Source organism: Brienomyrus brachyistius, chromosome 22 (assembly GCF_023856365.1).
Source record: "Brienomyrus brachyistius isolate T26 chromosome 22, BBRACH_0.4, whole genome shotgun sequence".
NCBI classification, from domain to species: domain Eukaryota; kingdom Metazoa; phylum Chordata; class Actinopteri; order Osteoglossiformes; family Mormyridae; genus Brienomyrus; species Brienomyrus brachyistius.
The window spans coordinates 9,910,171-9,930,818 of NC_064554.1; the positions used below are offsets into that span (position 1 = coordinate 9,910,171).

At 43.3% G+C, this 20,648-nt stretch overlaps 1 protein-coding gene across 1 annotated transcript; it reads left to right on the plus strand.

The window, feature by feature from the left end:
- Positions 1–61: 61 nt before the first annotated feature.
- On the plus strand, positions 62–17,054 carry LOC125718439 (ADP-ribosylation factor-binding protein GGA1-like). Its single transcript, XM_048992293.1, has 25 exons — positions 62–379; positions 1,346–1,430; positions 2,173–2,248; positions 4,794–4,892; positions 4,999–5,122; positions 5,730–5,830; positions 6,576–6,656; positions 6,821–6,958; positions 7,462–7,543; positions 7,693–7,803; positions 7,899–8,045; positions 8,798–8,850; positions 9,001–9,161; positions 9,332–9,453; positions 9,779–9,948; positions 10,078–10,188; positions 11,086–11,170; positions 12,862–12,972; positions 13,068–13,214; positions 13,968–14,020; positions 14,171–14,331; positions 14,502–14,623; positions 14,949–15,118; positions 15,248–15,358; positions 16,256–17,054. The coding sequence occupies exons 1-25, from the start codon at positions 280–282 to the stop codon at positions 16,340–16,342; spliced, it is 2,808 nt and encodes a 935-aa protein (XP_048848250.1). The 5' UTR covers positions 62–279; the 3' UTR covers positions 16,343–17,054.
- Positions 17,055–20,648: the final 3,594 nt, after the last annotated feature.

The following is a 20,648-nucleotide window of genomic DNA, read 5'->3' on the forward strand; positions in this document are numbered from 1 at the left end:
TTATCTGATGTAATCTCCTTAGAAGGAATAAAACAACAATCTATTATTTATGCACTATAGCAGGCACCGTGTGTTTACCTGACATTATACAGTACAAGGCAACTTATAGTATACAGTATATATTATAGGCTATGTATAGATAAGTATACATATTACTTATCTGACAGCGACTGTAACCATTTAAACGTTCAGTTAGTCTGCAAGAGGAATCAGTTCCCCTTTTCTGTTGCAAGATTTACAAGCGCTGGCAACCGTTTCAGAGACTGAAATGAGAATCACATGTCAAGTCAAGTGCCTGCAGACCGTCTCGGAAGCAAGAAACGAAAGCGTGAAGACATGGCTGCGCCGGACGGGCAGGAGACCCTAGAGAGCTGGCTCGGTAAGTTTTAGCCTGAAAAACTATACCAACGTTAACCAAATCCGGCCTTGATGTCGTTTCACTGCCATCAGCACCTGTCATTGACATAGTGTAATTCGTGGTGACTGTTTACAAAAAAAAAAACCAGTGGGATTTATGAAAAGCAGGTGGTAGTCATTAACAAATATGGAAAATACGGTAGGGGGGGAAGAGGTACATCTTGCGTTTTACAGTTTAAGCTTCCGGCTAGACAGGCATGCCCGAGTTAGAGCATGTTTACTTTATAACTACACTTAAGCTAACAAAACGTTCTCATGTGGCGCGGGATCCCGTTTAGTCAAGTAACTCACCACCATAGAGCTAAAAAAGCAGGAAGTGTCGTCTAAGCTTTTTACAGCTGTAGTTATGTCACAATGTCTGGGGGGAATATTACTATGGCGTTTCAAGTAATATCTTGATAATAATTATTAAAGTACAATAGAAATAGTGTTTAACAAGGAATCCTGGCTATTTCTTAAACCTAAATTAAGATATTATGATTGTCAACTGTTTGTTTAACTTTCAATTTCCTGTGGGAACAAATGTGCCGGGACACGTGATACATGCGGCAGAATAACTTTTTGTTTAACCAAAATAGATGAATATTATACTGATTTTGTTGAATAATTACATTTTTAAATAGTATTGTGACTAGAGTGTTTAAAACGTTATTGTTGGCTATTAAAATAAGAATGATATAACTTCGCAAAACGTCGTCTTCTTATTATTACTATTTGGGTTGCATATTAGAAAACACCGTTATTATTGTTGTTGTTGTTTTCCGACGATTTTGATATCGAAATTAGCCGCTGTAGTAGCATAGAAACTGCGATGCTCCCCGAACAGGCTGTGCGCGCTCCCGCGGATCGTAATCAGTTTCTGGCAGACAGTTGCTTTTTGGCGCAACACCTCTTGTAAGAGTTCACCCTGTCTCGCTGCTATTCGCAGATAAAGCCACAGATCCCAGCAATTCCAGCGAGCGATGGGACTGCATTCAGCGAGTCTATGAGCAGGTCAATGAAGAACAGGACGGGTAAAGTCACCGCGTCATTAAGGTCTTGGTTTTTTGGTAGAGCTAGATGTAAGTGAACGAAAGCGAGGTCCATTCAATTAGGCAACGTTATCATTCAACTAGGAAAAGTTATCTGACTTAGCAAGAAATCCTGCTTTGTTGTACAAGCCCCTGACCCGTCCCCATCCATAAAATGTTTAATTACACATTTATGCTATTATTATTGTTGTTAATAATAATAAGAAGAAGATAATAAAGCAATGAGTTACGTGACTTAAACTGCCCCCGCTGATTAAAATAATAATATTAAAAGCAGGTTTATGCATCATTAATACAGACACTATGCTGAAGATGTCATTTAAATTTAAGATGGATAGTTAAGGCAGAAAGCTTTCAGAGGAGTCCATGCTTCTTATGACAGGGAGTCCACAGCCTGGGTGGGACACTCAGCCGTCACAGAGCCCCGGCACAGTATGGCTATTTAGGAGACATTATTTAAAAGACATGCTTTGGCATTTAGTTGGCATGTCTGTAATCCTGTTTACTGTATTTACACAGCTGGGGTTTTTACTGGAGACATTTGGGTTACGTAGCTGGACCCTCTTTTCTGTGTTATTAGAATTATAAGTGACATCTTTTTATATGACTAATTCCCTTTAAATAAATTCTCCCTGAGTGGCATCGTCAATTTAAGGAAAAAGTCATGTTACAGAATGTAAAAATGCATTCATCATTTAAAAACTTTAATCTTATTCATTGACAGGCCTCAAGTCGCCACAAGGCTTTTAGCTCATAAGATCCAGTCACCCCAGGAGAAAGAAGCACTGCAGGCCTTGACAGTGAGCGCGTCCCCGTGCCTCCGCCTCCGCCTCCGCCTGCTTCACCGTCAGCGCTTGTGGTCCACCGTTGTTTCCCCTTTTCACACTGACCTCATCACCTCACCTCACAGTTAAACCAGCATTCATTGTTATGTACTTAGGTGTATTTACCTTCACCGCAGCAGGTGGGCTGATTGTCTACATAGCTATAACCATGTCATAGAAGCTAATGTTTGTTTTTGTCTACAAATATTCGAGATGTCAAAAAATGGGTGATCGGTTTTTCGTTTTAAAAAAGAATTTACATAAAAATTATATTTTGATATACAGTTTAACTGCCAGGATGAAGGAACATTTATATGAGGAACACAACGTATACTAAAGCAAGTGTTTTTACACAGGAGTGGCATTTATTAAGGGACTGACAGGTGTAATATTTAAGGGACTGACAGGCGTGGCATTTATTAAGGGACTGACAGGCGTGGCATTTATTAAGGGACTGACAGGCGTGGCATTTATTAAGGGACTGACAGGTGTAATATTTAAGGGACTGACAGGCGTGGCATTTATTAAGGGACTGACAGGCGTGGCATTTATTAAGGGACTGACAGATGTAATATTTAAGGGACTGACAGGCGTGGCATTTATTAAGGGACTGACAGGTGTAACATTTAAGGGACTGACAGGCATGGCATTTATTAAGGGACTGACAGATGTAATATTTAAGGGACTGACAGGCGTGGCATTTATTAAGGGACTGACAGGCGTGGCATTTATTAAGGGACTGACAGGCATGGCATTTATTAAGGGACTGACAGGTGTAACATTTAAGAGACTGACAGGCATTGCATTTATTAAGAGACTGACAGGCGTGGCATTTATTAAGGGACTGACAGGCGTGGCATTTATTAAGGGACTGACAGGCATTGCATTTATTAAGAGACTGACAGGCGTGGCATTTATTAAAGGACTGACAGGTGTAACATTTAAGGGACTGACAGGCATGGCATTTATTAAGGGACTGACAGGCGTGGCATTTATTAAAGGACTGACTGGCATGGCATTTAATAAGGGACTGACAGGCATGGCATTTATTAAGGGACTGACAGGTGTAACATTTAAGGGACTGACAGGCATGGCATTTATTAAGGGACTGACAGGTGTAACATTTAAGGGACTATATATATATATATATATATATATATATATATATATATATATATATATATATATATATAAGAATGACAATGAAACATGCATAAAATAGAAAGTGCAAATGGATATTATAGTTATTTTGATAATTGATTGAATCAACACACTGACACTGCAAAGCTCTTCACACTCGGACATGTCATCATCACCTACCCTCACTCTTAGATTGGGGAGCCCCTTTCGGTCCTGGCAGGAGACCAACACGTAAGTCCCGAGAAATGCCGGGCGATGCGCGCTCTCTCCCACAGCTGAGCTCTGGTCAACACTGAGATCTCCCCCTTTCCTTTATACAAAATTTTGGGCATTACATGTGGGCAGGGGATGAGCTGGCCAGGCTAACCCACCCCCTCCAGGCAATGCATTCTCAAATTTCCAATTTTGTCCTTGCTGTTTCCATTGGAACGTTTCTATAATCAGTGTACCCCCTCCTCCTGAGGATGGGGGTAAGTGTTCTACACACACTGACTAACTAGCTGCAGATCCCAAAATAATTAAACAAGTATCCATGAGCAATGCTTTCCCTTCCCATGAAGATAAGGCAGGTGCCTCGTACACTAACCAGTGTCATATAAAATATATTGAGCAACACCTTTCCCTGTCTTCAGCAAACCCCTCCAAACCCAGGGAAACATGGTAAGCGTCCTTGTACAGGGTAAGCATCCCAGAACCAGGATTCTTTCACATAAGAACAAGGATATTCTGAAACCAGTCATTTGTGAAAAACAAGTTATATAAGTGATCTGAGAGGGGAAAAAAACATGCTTATGCGCTTTATCCTTAATACAATAATATTATAGGTGAATCATGGATGACGTATCTGAATCTCAGGATGATCAGTCCACACAGGATCAGAATCCATCCACACCTGTCACCTCATATGCATGTCTGTGACAGAAGGACAATGATTAATTCTAGGCAACGTAGTCGTCCGCAAATTCGTCCTAATACAGTCTACAATTGTAATTTCCTTTGAGTATAGGTCCTTTTTAAATAATAATAACATTTAAGAAGGGATTCCATAACTTAGAAACTCAGATACTATTGAAGTGGAAATCATGAACAATTATAACTGCATGAAATATATTAACCGCTATGATTGATTAATGACAAACCGTACATTAAGTAAGATTGTACTGCTACATTATTTGAGCCCCTTCAAATGTTACCGAAGACTCTTTTCTGCTCAAAGATTTTCATTCTTTAGGTAAATATTAGGCAAATGAACAAACTTAGACAGATTTCTGTGAATATAGTTTTGTTATTAAAGTTACTAAGTTAAAACCAAATCACGTTCATTGTTGTACTTTTGACTGTCATTTACGTTGGAGAATGTGACTGTCTGTGATTTTTGCAGGTTTTAGAAGTTTGCATGAACAACTGTGGGAAGCAGTTTCACAAGGAGGCCGGGAAGTTCCGTTTTCTCAATGAATTAATAAAAGTTTTATCACCAAAGGTATAACCGAGTACAAAAATTACCTTTGGGACAAGGGGGATGTTAAGCCACAGGTTACCATTGCATCAGTCCTGCGTTCCAACTGATAGCTTGTTGTTGTTGACAGTACTTAGGCAAGATCAGCCCAGAGGCAGTGAGGTTAAAGGTCACAGAGGTTCTCTATGGCTGGACTCAGTGGCTGAAAGATGAGGTCAAGATCCAGGAGGCCTATCAGATGCTAAAGAAACAAGGTCTGTAGACCACAGTAAGTTCTGTTGTCTGTTGCTTTGATAAGCACCACATGTGATAATTTTTTTTTTTAATGTTCAATATGATGGGACAGCGAGAAGGTAAAAGTGAGGCAGACAGATAGAAGCGACGCAGTGACTCGCTGTGCCGTTTGGCCAGTGGGACGCAGAAAGGTCAGCTGAGAAGAAAATGAAATGCACGTGTCTTTGCGTGGTGTCAGCTGACCTCGTGCGGAACGCCAGCTTCAGAACGTTCGACTGGAGGTTGATTACTGACCAGCGTGTGTTGTGTGGTACTCACATGGAATATATCAGTATTTTTTCCCATGTCTTTTTGTTTCTTTGCTACAGTGAAAAAGTCACAGGTCACAGTGATATTGGAAGTTTTCTGTTTTTTAAATACGACTTCTTGCTTGTTTTTACCTAGAACATGAATGTAGTTTGGGTTCTGTCTAGGCTTATCATTCTTGTGTATTATAATTTATCTCCATGCAATAAACTATAGATAATGTTACTTGATGGCTTCCACATAGTGGGCGAGAAGGGAGAAATACCATCATCTTCCATTTTCCTGTATGTTTATCTTTTTTTTTAAAAAAAAAAATCTTAGGAATAGTGAAACAAGACCCCCCATTATCGAGGGAAATCATAATGCCCCCCCTGTCTCCCAGAGCAACGGCCTCTATGTTTGATGACGCCGACAAAACAAAGGTGAGTTTGAGACGTCTGGCAACTGAAACTGAGAATGTCTTTGATTCCATTTGGAATCCAGTGTGTGTAACAATGCAACATTAGCAATACCGTATTTGTCAGACTAAAGACCTGTATTGGATTGAAAGCTGGACCGGGAGCGGGGTCGACATGAACAAATAAAGGCCAGATACAGGCCAGGGAATAAAACGCAAAGACAAGGGCGGATCAACTCCTGGGGCTTATTCTTAAAGGAGCATGAACAATATAGACGAGAAACATCTGGATGAACATTTATACAGAGATGCTGGGACATTTATAAAAAAACAAGATACATAAAAGAAACCCTGAAACAGTTTGCAGATTTACGAATGGCCCAGTCGTGCAAATGCGCTGGAGGAAACGGAAAAAAGTCATATCTTGAGTTCAGACGGAAATGTGCATCTAAGTTGCATTTAGTCAGTTTTAGCGCTTGGTGAAATGCTTGATAATAAATGAAGATACATTCTTATCTTTGTAAGGAGGTAAGGAAGCATTCTTGGTTTACAATTAGCATTCAGTATTTGTTAAACCTTTCAAATAGTTTGTTAAACTATTTGAATACTTTAATACTTTAGTGGTTTAACATCGTTGGCTCGGATCGGCAGCGCATACGCAACTCAAATCCACGATTGTTCATACACCTAACGAGGCCCTTTGCTGTTTCCTGGTCACCATCGAGTCACCCTCCCATGCCTGAGAGTAACGAGGCCCTTTGCTGTTACAGCTGCTGGAGAAGCTCCTGAAGAGCCAACGCTTGGACGATCTGCAGGCCGCCAACTTGCTGATAAAGAGCACTGTGAAGGAGGTGAGCTGGGAATCCTCTAACGGGAGCGAGACGGCACACATTGTGACCGCCGGCCAGACAGTTTAGTGTCATGGGAACAGCACTGAGGAAACACAAGCAGACACTCCACAGGAAACCAGGCAGTGGATGAGGCGTCCATGTTTGGGCACTGCTCACTGTAACAGGAGGAAGACAGACTGGAGAAGGTGAGCAGGCGGACCAGTGCCGTAGAGGAAGCGAGGAGCACCGCAAAGCATCTGAGGGAGCTTCTGGAGAAGCACAGGAGGGCTGACCTGTCCTCAGAAGAGCAGGAGGAAATGAAGGTGAGCAGCCCTTGGGCGTTTGTGAGCTCCTGAGTATGATCGATCACATTCTAGTTTTGTGTTACTATTAGAATTGATAGACAAAAGCAATAAAAGTTGGGAAAAAGTTCATCAAAATCGAGGATTAAAAACAACTACGTTGTGACAGATACATTTAGTTCTGCCTTGTGGAGGGAGACCAGCCTTCCTGCAGGCAGAACGAATGTCACAAAAGACAACAACGAACATGCCATTGCTGTGCAGTGCCTGTCTCTGTTCACGCTTCATCTTCCTAGTGCTGTAATTAGCGTGACAGAATGAATAGATGAGTAAAAAGTAAATAAGGTTGACCTCTGTAGTGACAGGCAAAGTAAGTGAAGCACCTAAATACTACAAAGGTTTTACACTTTGTCATGCTTTGTCATGATAAAACATCGGAAAGTCGTACAGTGAGGTCCAGCAGGTGATGTGATGAACATTAGCGGCTGTGAGATTTGGCCTGATATCTGCCTTGTGTAACGCAGAACCTGTTTGCGAGCTGTGACAAGATGAGGCCCACATTGTTCCGACTGGCCAGCGACACGGTGGACGACGATGCCGCACTTGGTAATCAACGGGCTGCTTTTGTTTAGTCAGTTAAATAATGTTCGCAGTCAACAATTGCAATCAGGTCAAACATAATTTCTGGAAACCGTTTCCACTTGACTTGCATGTAAGCTCCGTTTTAATTTTTATTTTTTTCATTTTCTCCTCAGCTGAAATCCTCCAGGCTAATGACAAGCTGATATTCACCGTTAATTTGTATAATAAAGAGGTGGGAAGTACACTAGCTAACGGCTCAGGAGAGCAGCCCAAAAACATGGCAGGTACGACGGTCTGCCAAGCTTTTGAGAGTGAGATAAACCCTCGGTGTAGTTTAACTGTAATTAACATGAGTTACCATTTCCTTGGTCTGTGACAGGCGTCATGAACTCCAAAGAGACAAAGACGTACCACCTCATAGACCTGTCAGCACTGGACATCGCCCAGCCTGATAACAAGCCGGCGCCTGTCGGTGGACTGGGCAACAACGGCCTGTCCCTGCTGGATGAGCAGCTCCTGGAGTTTGGTGTGTGACCCTGTCTCCTGCCCTGCCTCACTCACCCCTTCTTATCTCTATTAGTGTGGGGGGGCTGGTATTGCCTGTATGACCCCCTCCCGTGCTCCACCACACTCTCTCCTCTCTCCCACACATCTCTGTTAGCATGCAGGGGCTGATGCTGTGTATTTGACCCCATCCCCTCCCCCTGCCTCGTGCACCTCTGGGCGTCTCTGTTAGCACTCAGGGGCTGATGTTGTGTATGTGACCCCACCCCCCTGCCCTGCCTCACTCACATCCATGTGTGTCTCTTAGCGTGCGGGGGGTTGGTGCCTGACTGCTGAGCAGAGGTTACCCTGGAGCAATGTGTGTTTGTCTGTGAGCCGGCCAATAACGACACACACACCTGTTAGGCTCACTGAGTGGGAAATCAGCAGTCGGTTATTTCCGTTTTGTTTCATTTTTAACATTGTGTGTCGCATGTGACCAATTATTGCTGATGAAAACAAGCATGTTGAAACGTACAGGCTGTGGTACATTAACAGCACATGGGCTGCAAGAAGTCAGCATTGCTGGTTTCAGGTTAACCTATCATCTAGTTTATATGTATTTCACTGCCCCTTTTTATCAGAGAAACTTTTTGGACACTATAAGTGGGTGTTTCACTAGAGAATTTCACAGCCTGCAGTTCACATGATCCACTGTTTTCTCAGCAACGATGTACCACTTCACGGGATATTATGGTTGACCTGAGTTTGGTTCCCCATGTCCCCTGTCCGCAGGATTAAGTGACTCCCCTCCAGAAATGAATAATGTCACCACACAGCTGCCTCAGGTTAGTTTTCAAACACAACAAAGTTACGTTCAGATAGGCGCTTTGATATTAAGATGTTGAGCGTGCGCAGGATCATTCCAGGCGGGTTTTCAGCTCCCTTTTGAGCGTGATCAGAATTGCGACTCTCCTTACTGGCCTGCTGCTCCTCAGCCTTTGAGATGTGATGAACTTTACGGCCTGGGAGACATTACCACACGCACGGTGACAGCGAGCAGCGTGCTAAGGGCTCGAGGCTGCTCTGGGAATGGAGGACTGGAGTTAAAGAGAGACTTCACCCAGGGATCCTGCACAGTTCCTTCTCAGCATGGCTGGTGAGGGACATTTTGGTGGTAACTCTCAACTCACAACGTGCCTCCTGTGTTACATCCAAACCTTTAACGCATAAAACTGCTTTACAAAGTATTTCACTGATAAGTTCTTTTCATATACATTTTTTTACAGGTGTTTGCGTTAGATTTGTCATGTTTTTTCTATACTTCAGGTCTGTTCTTCAACCCACACCAGCTTTGGGCAGCACCCTGAGCCAGCCAAGCATTTTTCCAGAATCGGTTGATAATCGGTCCTTATCCAACGTCTTTGTCCCTTTGGAGTCGATAAAGCCCAGTAAGTGATATACTGCAGTGTGTTTAAAAAGTCATTTGGTTGTGGTGCCCTTGCACTGTTTTGGGTTTGACAGTGGCGTGGCTAAGTGTGCACATTGGAAACCACACATTGGTTTTGGATGAAGGAAAGTTGATAATTAAACACCGAAGTGCTTTGCTTTATACGTGTTTTAATTAACTGTTACCTTACAGAAAAGATGCTAACCATTGATTCCCAAGCAGATATCTTGGTCTCCGGCTTGAAGTGCTTCAAAGCTGCTGTTTCACGTTTCATAACCCAGCTCCTTTATGCTCTGAAATTAATACAGAGTGTTTCTGCACGGCAGGTGCTGCCGCGCCTGTTACGGTCCATGACAAGGACGGCATACGAGTGATGCTGCACCTGGCCAGGGATTCGCCGCCGGGGCGACCGGATGTCATCGTCATGGTGATCTCGATGTTGAACACTTCGCCACATGCTGTCAGGGATGTCGTCTTCCTGGCTGCGGTGCCAAAGGTACTTAGACAAACCATTACTAAGAGTTGATATTCCAGTGTATATCCTCATAGTTTTATGATGAATGTTTTATGTTAAATAATAAAATCCTGCTTCTCTGTCCTCCATCCCACCTTCCCAACCCTGTAGACCATGACTGTGAAGCTGCAGACGTCCTCTGGGACACAGCTTCCAGCCTACAACCCCCTGCTGCCCCCAACGTCCATATCCCAGGTCCTGCTCCTCTCCAACCCTCTCAAAGTGAGTTGGCCTGACTCCCAGTCGACTCCTTGCTGCAGGGGACCCCGCCATTAAGCCAGGAAATACGCCCGTCTCAGAGCACTGCAAGGAAATACTCATTCCACATCATGAACGAGATGAGTGGAAAGTCTAATGCACAAGTTTTTATAAATTATAAGGCATTCGGTGATCTAGTGACCTTTATCAGAAAGAGCCGTTTTCAGAATGAAGCATCTTTGTTTTGTTTTTATTTCTTCTAATGTCGTCTTCTGCCAGATCTGTAGTGTGCAAATACCAGGTACTGGTAGTAATGGCCAAGTTTTCAGTCCGCCTGTCGTTACATTGTTATTTAACATAATAGCTTATCCAGTGCGGGATCAGAGAGGGGGGAGAGACCGGAACCTACCCCAAAATAAATAATGAATGAATCAGTAAATCTAACTTTGGATTATATGTTTGTGTCGCTACGTGCATTTAATGCCCTTATTATTCTGAATTATTTAACTTTTCAGCTTTTAATTGAATCAGTTTAGTTAGTCTAGGCCAGTCTTTCCCAATTTGGTCCTCTGAGACCCCCAGATACTCCACATTTCCGCTCCCTGCCAGACAGTTCACAATTTTTCTGTCTGCCAGACAGTCCATGTTTTTTCTGTTTGCCAGACAGTCCATGCGTTTGCTCCCTGCCAGACAATCAATGCTTTTGCTCCCTGTCAGATAGTCCATGCTTTGGCTCCCTGCCAGACAGCCCATGCTTTTTCTCAGTCCCATATCCCTACCGGGGAGGACTGGGTAGAGAAATGCTGGTCTAGACCCTTTCATTAGAATAGCAGTTCATCCTGTTTATCATGGTGCTTTTTGGGCCATGGCGAGTTGGATAATGTGAAGGCCACAGTTGAGCTTGTGTTTGGTATTTCTCAGGCTAAGGTGCGATTACGGTACAAGCTGGAGTTCCTTCACGGAGAGCAGAAGACCACCGAGCTGGGAGAAGTGGACGGCTTCCACTGAACGCGCCGAGAACAACGCAAACAAGGATGCTGGGAGCTATGACCATGTGACAGGGGCAGACTTGAGGTTATATGGAGGGTTTTGGCCTGCTGCCTTTATTTATTTTAAAGTTTTATATTGACTTTAAATAACTTTATTTAGGGCTTGACCCTTTCAGTGCCAAAAAACATGCAATGTGTAATTAAGGGGCCTCCTGAGGTTGTCAGTGGTCATATCTCACTTCAGCTAAACTAGGGGTTTAAGCATATGATAGTGACCTTTTACAATACCATCACATGCTGGTTTTTAATGATCAAGTATATGTGATTATAAATGAGCTAAAGAGAACTGAACCACTTGCATTATTTTATTATAGATTATTTTGATTCTTATGAACTAGAAGGTTGTTACTTCTTTGGTCTGCTAGCGGTTTGACATTGCATGGGGGAATTGTAGACATGATTTATTTCTGAATTCTTCAGCCAATGCTGGGCGTTTGTTTCATTTTCTGTTTCCTTGGAAAATGCAACCTCCTTGGAGAAAGGAATCATTATGGCGACCAAGTCTTTTGCAAAGATAATATGGCCATTCTTGCCTCTCCTACTCCAGCTGTTATTTAACATTTTGTTTCCTTGGCTAATAACCAGTCAGCATGGAGTCATTATGTTTTGGAAGCACCATAATTCTGCCCTAATAACTTTCTTATGAAGCATTAAAATCCCTTTGATTACCATATGGTTTTACCATGTTTTTGAGAAATACGTTTCTTGGATCATCTAAAAAATACATACATCTTAAGGAGCGAAATCATTAAATCGCTATATATAAATCAACTGCATGGCAGCAACAGGTTTGTTCTCCATGACATCCAATAAGCTGTGCCGTTTGGCCAGTGGGACGCAGAAAGGTCAGCTGAGAAGAAAATGAAATGCACGTGTCTTTGCGTGGTGTCAGCTGACCTCGTGCAGAACGCCAGCTTCAGAACGTTCGACTGGAGGTTGATTACTGACCAGCGTGTGTTGTGTGGTACTCACATGGAATATATCAATATTTTTTCCCATGTCTTTTTGTTTCTTTGCTACAGTGAAAAAGTCACAGGTCACAGTGATATTTGAAGTTTTCTGTTTTTTAAATACGACTTCTTGCTTGTTTTTACACACAAAATGAATGTAGTATGGGTTCTGTCTAGGCTTATCATTCTTGTGTATTATAATTTATCTCCATGCAATAAACTATAGATAATGTTACTTGATGGCTTCCACATAGTGGGCGAGAAGGGAGAAATACCATCATCTTCCATTTTCCTGTATGTTTATCTTTTTTTAAAAAAAAAAAAAATCTTAGGAATAGTGAAACAAGACCCCCCATTATCGAGGGAAATCATAATGCCCCCCCTGTCTCCCAGAGCAACGGCCTCTATGTTTGATGACGCCGACAAAACAAAGGTGAGTTTTGAGACGTCTGGCGACTGAAACTGAGAAATTGAGTCTTTGATTCCATTTGGAATCCAGTGTGTGTAACAATGCAACATTAGCAATACCGTATTTGTCAGACTAAAGACCTGTATTGGATTGAAAGCTGGACCATCAGCTCAAACACAAATTATGTTTGACCTGGACAATCAGGTCAAACATAATTTCTGGAAACCGTTTCCACTTGACTTGCATGTAAGCTCCGTTTTAATTATTATTTTTTTCATTTTCTCCTCAGCTGAAATCCTCCAGGCTAATGACAAGCTGATATTCACCGTTAATTTGTATAATAAAGAGGTGGGAAGTACACTAGCTAACGGCTCAGGAGAGCAGCCCAAAAACATGGCAGGTACGACGGTCTGCCAAGCTTTTGAGAGTGAGATAAACCCTCGGTGTAGTTTAACTGTAATTAACATGAGTTACCATTTCCTTGGTCTGTGACAGGCGTCATGAACTCCAAAGAGACAAAGACGTACCACCTCATAGACCTGTCAGCACTGGACATCTCCCAGCCTGATAACAAGCCGGCGCCTGTCGGTGGACTGGGCAACAACGGCCTGTCCCTGCTGGATGAGCAGCTCCTGGAGTTTGGTGTGTGACCCTGTCTCCTGCCCTGCCTCACTCACCCCTTCTTATCTCTATTAGTGTGGGGGGGCTGGTATTGCCTGTATGACCCCCTCCCGTGCTCCACCACACTCTCTCCTCTCTCCCACACATCTCTGTTAGCATGCAGGGGCTGATGCTGTGTATTTGACCCCATCCCCTCCCCCTGCCTCGTGCACCTCTGGGCGTCTCTGTTAGCACTCAGGGGCTGATGTTGTGTATGTGACCCCACCCCCCTGCCCTGCCTCACTCACATCCATGTGTGTCTCTTAGCGTGCGGGGGGTTGGTGCCTGACTGCTGAGCAGAGGTTACCCTGGAGCAATGTGTGTTTGTCTTTGAGCCGGCCAATAACGACACACACACCTGTTAGGCTCACTGAGTGGGAAATCAGCAGTCGGTTATTTCCGTTTTGTTTCATTTTTAACATTGTGTGTCGTATGTGACCAATTATTGCTGATGAAAACAAACATGTTGAAACGTACAGGCTGTGGTACATTAACAGCACATGGGCTGCAAGAAGTCAGCATTGCTGGTTTCAGGTTAACCTATCATCTAGTTTATATGTATTTCACTGCCCCTTTTTATCAGAGAAACTTTTTGGACACTATAAGTGGGTGTTTCACTAGAGAATTTCACAGCCTGCAGTTCACATGATCCACTGTTTTCTCAGCAACGATGTACCACTTCACGGGATATTATGGTTGACCTGAGTTTGGTTCCCCAATGTCCCCTGTCCGCAGGATTAAGTGACTCCCCTCCAGAAATGAATAATGTCACCACACAGCTGCCTCAGGTTAGTTTTCAAACACAACAAAGTTACGTTCAGATAGGCGCTTTGATATTAAGATGTTGAGCGTGCGCAGGATCATTCCAGGCGGGTTTTCAGCTCCCTTTTGAGCGTGATCAGAATTGCGACTCTCCTTACTGGCCTGCTGCTCCTCAGCCTTTGAGATGTGATGAACTTTACGGCCTGGGAGACATTACCACACGCACGGTGACAGGGAGCAGCGTGCTAAGGGCTCGAGGCTGCTCTGGGAATGGAGGACTGGAGTTAAAGAGAGACTTCACCCAGGGATCCTGCACAGTTCCTTCTCAGCATGGCTGGTGAGGGACATTTTGGTGGTAACTCTCAACTCACAACGTGCCTCCTGTGTTACATCCAAACCTTTAACGCATAAAACTGCTTTACAAAGTATTTCACTGATAAGTTCTTTTCATATACATTTTTTTACAGGTGTTTGCGTTAGATTTGTCATGTTTTTTCTATACTTCAGGTCTGTTCTTCAACCCACACCAGCTTTGGGCAGCACCCTGAGCCAGCCAAGCATTTTTCCAGAATCGGTTGATAATCGGTCCTTATCCAACGTCTTTGTCCCTTTGGAGTCGATAAAGCCCAGTAAGTGATATACTGCAGTGTGTTTAAAAAGTCATTTGGTTGTGGTGCCCTTGCACTGTTTTGGGTTTGACAGTGGCGTGGCTAAGTGTGCACATTGGAAACCACACATTGGTTTTGGATGAAGGAAAGTTGATAATTAAACACCGAAGTGCTTTGCTTTATACGTGTTTTAATTAACTGTTACCTTACAGAAAAGATGCTAACCATTGATTCCCAAGCAGATATCTTGGTCTCCGGCTTGAAGTGCTTCAAAGCTGCTGTTTCACGTTTCATGACCCAGCTCCTTTATGCTCTGAAATTAATACAGAGTGTTTCTGCACGGCAGGTGCTGCCGCGCCTGTTACGGTCCATGACAAGGACGGCATACGAGTGATGCTGCACCTGGCCAGGGATTCGCCGCCGGGGCGACCGGATGTCATCGTCATGGTGATCTCGATGTTGAACACTTCGCCACATGCTGTCAGGGATGTCGTCTTCCTGGCTGCGGTGCCAAAGGTACTTAGACAAACCATTACTAAGAGTTGATATTCCAGTGTATATCCTCATAGTTTTATGATGAATGTTTTATGTTAAATAATAAAATCCTGCTTCTCTGTCCTCCATCCCACCTTCCCAACCCTGTAGACCATGACTGTGAAGCTGCAGACGTCCTCTGGGACACAGCTTCCAGCCTACAACCCTCTGCTGCCCCCGACGTCCATATCCCAGGTCCTGCTCCTCTCCAACCCTCTCAAAGTGAGTTGGCCCGACTCCCAGTCGACTCCTTGCTGCAGGGGACCCCGCCATTAAGCCAGGAAATACGCCCGTCTCAGAGCACTGCAAGGAAATACTCATTCCACATCATGAACGAGATGAGTGGAAAGTCTAATGCACAAGTTTTTATAAATTATAAGGCATTCGGTGATCTAGTGACCTTTATCAGAAAGAGCCGTTTTCAGAATGAAGCATCTTTGTTTTGTTTTTATTTCTTCTAATGTCGTCTTCTGCCAGATCTGTAGTGTGCAAATACCAGGTACTGGTAGTAATGGCCAAGTTTTCAGTCCGCCTGTCGTTACATTGTTATTTAACATAATAGCTTATCCAGTGCGGGATCAGAGAGGGGGGAGAGACCGGAACCTACCCCAAAATAAATAATGAATGAATCAGTAAATCTAACTTTGGATTATATGTTTGTGTCGCTACGTGCATTTAATGCCCTTATTATTCTGAATTATTTAACTTTTCAGCTTTTAATTGAATCAGTTTAGTTAGTCTAGGCCAGTCTTTCCCAATTTGGTCCTCTGAGACCCCCAGATACTCCACATTTCCGCTCCCTGCCAGACAGTTCACAATTTTTCTGTCTGCCAGACAGTCCATGTTTTTTCTGTTTGCCAGACAGTCCATGCGTTTGCTCCCTGCCAGACAATCAATGCTTTTGCTCCCTGTCAGATAGTCCATGCTTTGGCTCCCTGCCAGACAGCCCATGCTTTTTCTCAGTCCCATATCCCTACCGGGGAGGACTGGGTAGAGAAATTCTGGTCTAGACCCTTTCATTAGAATAGCAGTTCACCCTGTTTATCATGGTGCTTTTTGGGCCATGGCTAGTTGGATAATGTGAAGGCCACAGTTGAGCTTGTGTTTGGTATTTCTCAGGCTAAGGTGCGATTACGGTACAAGCTGGAGTTCCTTCACGGAGAGCAGAAGACCACCGAGCTGGGAGAAGTGGACGGCTTCCACTGAACGCGCCGAGAACAACGCAAACAAGGATGCTGGGAGCTATGACCATGTGACAGGGGCAGACTTGAGGTTATATGGAGGGTTTTAGCCTGCTGCCTTTATTTATTTTAAAGTTTTATATTGACTTTAAATAACTTTATTTAGGGCTTGACCCTTTCAGTGCCAAAAAACATGCAATGTGTAATTAAGGGGCCTCCTGAGGTTGTCAGTGGTCATATCTCACTTCAGCTAAACTAGGGGTTTAAGCATATGATAGTGACCTTTTACAATACCATCACATGCTGGTTTTTAATGATCAAGTATATGTGATTATAAATGAGCTAAAGAGAACTGAACCACTTGCATTATTTTATTATAGATTATTTTGATTCTTATGAACTAGAAGGTTGTTACTTCTTTGGTCTGCTAGCAGTTTGACATTGCATGGGGGAATTGTAGACATGATTTATTTCTGAATTCTTCAGCCAATGCTGGGCGTTTGTTTCATTTTCTGTTTCCTTGGAAAATGCAACCTCCTTGGAGAAAGGAATCATTATGGCGACCAAGTCTTTTGCAAAGATAATATGGCCATTCTTGCCTCTCCTACTCCAGCTGTTATTTAACATTTTGTTTCCTTGGCTAATAACCAGTCAGCATGGAGTCATTATGTTTTGGAAGCACCATAATTCTGCCCTAATAACTTTCTTATGAAGCATTAAAATCCCTTTGATTACCATATGGTTTTACTATGTTTTTGAGAAATACGTTTCTTGGATCATCTAAAAAATACATACATCTTAAGGAGCGAAATCATTAAATCGCTATATATAAATCAACTGCATGGCAGCAACAGGTTTGTTCTCCATGACATCCAATGAGTTCGGAAAATATATTTCCACAAAATTGGTCTCTAATACGCTAATAAACATACAAACCTTTGCCGCCGTGTCTCTCTACATAAGTAGCTTCTGCAGTGTCATGCACTAGTACTTCGCTCTGCAGGATCAGTGTTTTTGTTCCCTAGCAGTCAACCGTCTGTCAGCCTATTCTGCTGTATGGATGGGCTGCAATACAGGAACATATTTGGCTATGAGCCTTATATCTGGGGGAGCAATCTGTCATAAGCCACAGCGGCAGTACAGGCAAACACTTCTCCACATACCTTCCAAGCACATTGATGAGGCCAGGGCGCTCTCTAAGACATGCTGAGCGGGGACTCCTGACTCTGCCGTACTGCTTCTTATTCACCATTGTGCTGCCTCTGCTGACCGAGACACTTCATTGCCTAATGAAAAGCGTCGATATTAACAACTCCACAGCAAAACGGTGCTGTTGAGCCGCAAAATGGAGACGGGACATGGATCACCGCAGGGAGAGATTTAATCCTTTTCTGGTTGTTTTCCATGGGATGATGGCCTCTGACATGTGATCAGTTCTCTCTGCGCAGATTCTGTTATGTTTCTTGTCGGTTCTGCGTGATGTTTTGCTCAGCATGGCCTTGCTGCTGTTCAACAGTGGTTCCACATTCAAATATAATTCAGCTTTAGGCAAATTCCCCCTTTTCCACTGGATGTCAAATACTGTCAAATAGTGCAAACTGTAATGGATGTATACTTGAATAGAGAGCTGTAAAAACTAGTATTCCCAGTCTACCTGTAAAATTAAAGAAATAGTGAAGAATTAAAAAATCCTACCTACAACTAAAATATGCCAAAATCGTAAAAGGAATTTCATTAAAGTATTAATAATTTTTATAATTATCTCATCAGTCTGCGCCTATTAATTCGCCCATATTTTCACTCACCATCATACCTGTCAAGTATCCCGTTTTGGCCGGGAAAGTCCCGTAATTTACCCTTCTTTCCCGCCGTCCTCCCGCATTAGTATTTTAGCCGTAAATCTCCCGTATTTTAACCTGCGTTATTAAAAAAAAAAACGTTACCCCCCCAAAAAAAATCTGAGCTCTGTCACTAGCCTCGCGATAACTACCACCTGCAGTAGCCTACTACGGGGGAAAAAAACACGGGGGAAAAAAAGAAGAAAACAGACAGATGATGGACGCCAAGGACAGAGAAGGAAGACACTCCTGCCAAAAAACCAAAACCCTCGTGTAAATACCGCGATCAATGGGACAACGAATTTTTCTGAAGAAGAGCAGGGTGGGGGACAGTCACGCGTTTTGTAAAATTTGTAACTGCGACTTTAGCATCGCACACGGGGGAAGGAATGATGTATGCCAGCATGACAAATCCGCCAAGCACAAGCGCGGGCTAAAGGCACAAAAACATGCCCAGGCGATGTCAGCATTCGTGACGAGAAATGCCACTGAGGCAGACCAGGTCACAAGTACAGTGATAAAAATGGCAATGCTGTGTGCCAAAAACAACATTCCTTTCTCCTTCCATGATGACTTCAACAAGCGTGTAGCTGACATGTTCCCAGACTCTGCTATTGCACGAAAATACTCAACGGGAAAAACGAAGGCTCCTTTGTTTCCTGTCTGCCATTATTGGGCAAACTGATCCCCTGGATTAATTAGTTTGTCCAATAATGGCAGACAGGAAACAAAGGAGCTGCCTTTGAAGTTCAGGAAGTAGTGCAGCTGTGCATAAAGCCAATTGTAGTTTGACAAAAGTGGTTGACAAGTGGTGATTAGCTTTCTTGTCACCTGTCTTAAAATGTAAGGGATACTGGAGCTTGGTTGGGGGGGTGGGACTGCTCGCGGCGGGCGCCGGAAAATTTCCCTTATTTTCAAATCCAAAACTTGACAGGTATGCTCACCATCAGTGTATGGTGAGCAGGATTAAAAGATTCGGATGTCACTTCTAGATGTGGTTAAGCAGTAATCCAGTGATTACGCACTACTGTCATAATGTACTGTGTACATACTTTACGTGCATAATTTGTAGTAGTGTGTGACTGTGTGTATGTGCTCTGCAGTGAGCTGGAATCCCTGCCAGGGTGTAGCTTGGGAGAGGGTCAGTCACCACAGAAACCCTGACCAAGATAAGCGGTTGGGAGATAGAAGGATATACTATGTAACTGATAGCTTCCATCCATCCATTTTCCAAACCGCTTATCCTACTGGGTCGCGGGAGGTCCGGAGCCTATCCCGGAAGCAATGGGCACGAGGCAGGGAACAACCCAGGATGGGGGGCCAGCCCATCGCAGGGCACACTTACACACCATTCACCCACGCATGCACACCTACGGGCAATTTAGCAACTCCAGTTAGCCTCAGCATGTTTTTGGACTGTGGGTGGAAACCGGAGTACCCGGAGGAAACCCCACGACGACATGGGGAGAACATGCAAACTCCACACACATGTGACCCAGGCGGACACTCCAACTCGGGTCCCAGAGGTGTGAGTCAACAGTGCTAACCACTGCACCACCTTGCCGCCCCCGTAACTGATAGCTTTTTAACTGTAATTACCTAAACCCACTGGGTTCAGAGTTGGATTATCAGTACCGGAAAGTACCACTAGGGGGATGTGCTTGCGGTGGAACATTAGGTAAGGAATACTTGATCAGCGATATGGTTAGACTGCGCTTTGTTTCAAAAACTTAACCTGAGAAAAGAAATTCTTCGTAAACCCCTTGCTCTTAATTTTTTTCATTGAAATTTGTCTTGAGGCACAAATGATCATATAATATATAGAAATTTTTAAGTATTTTTAGCACATTCGGTGTATTATGAGTAGGAGCAATGTAATAGAAAAAAGCGTGATGATTGGAAAAGCTGAAGGTAAAAGAAGAGCTATAGAGGGGCCTGGAGAGGGAAGGTACATTAAGGAGACATTTTGACTATATGGTCACCAAGAATGAAGCATCACACTGATAATAGCAATAATGAACCAATTATAGACACATCTGTCTGCTGTCTTTGTTGTCACCATGAATTAGCACTCAAATAATAATAAAATAATACAGATGATGCTGTAATAATGTTAAACTTCCTTATGGACAAATCTGTTTCCTGTTTAATTTATTTTCAAATAATGGAAAAAGAGATTAAAGGTAAAAGTATCCATCGATTCATGGTGAGTCTGAAGTCTATTCCAGTAAATTTCCCAGTCTGTTAGGGCATGTTCACACTCACCCCCACACTTCTGGGAAATCGAGGAAGCAATTTGCATAACCGCAGGCTTTTACGCTGAAGAGGGAGCAGTAGTGCCCAAAGGACAGCTGCACAAGGAGACCATGTGAAACACGCATGCGATCTAACATTACATTATCCTAAAATGTAAACAGATTTTGTCCTAAAGGAAAACAGGAAATGTGTCATTATGGAAATAGTGTGGTTTTTACAACATTGCCCTTATGTTTA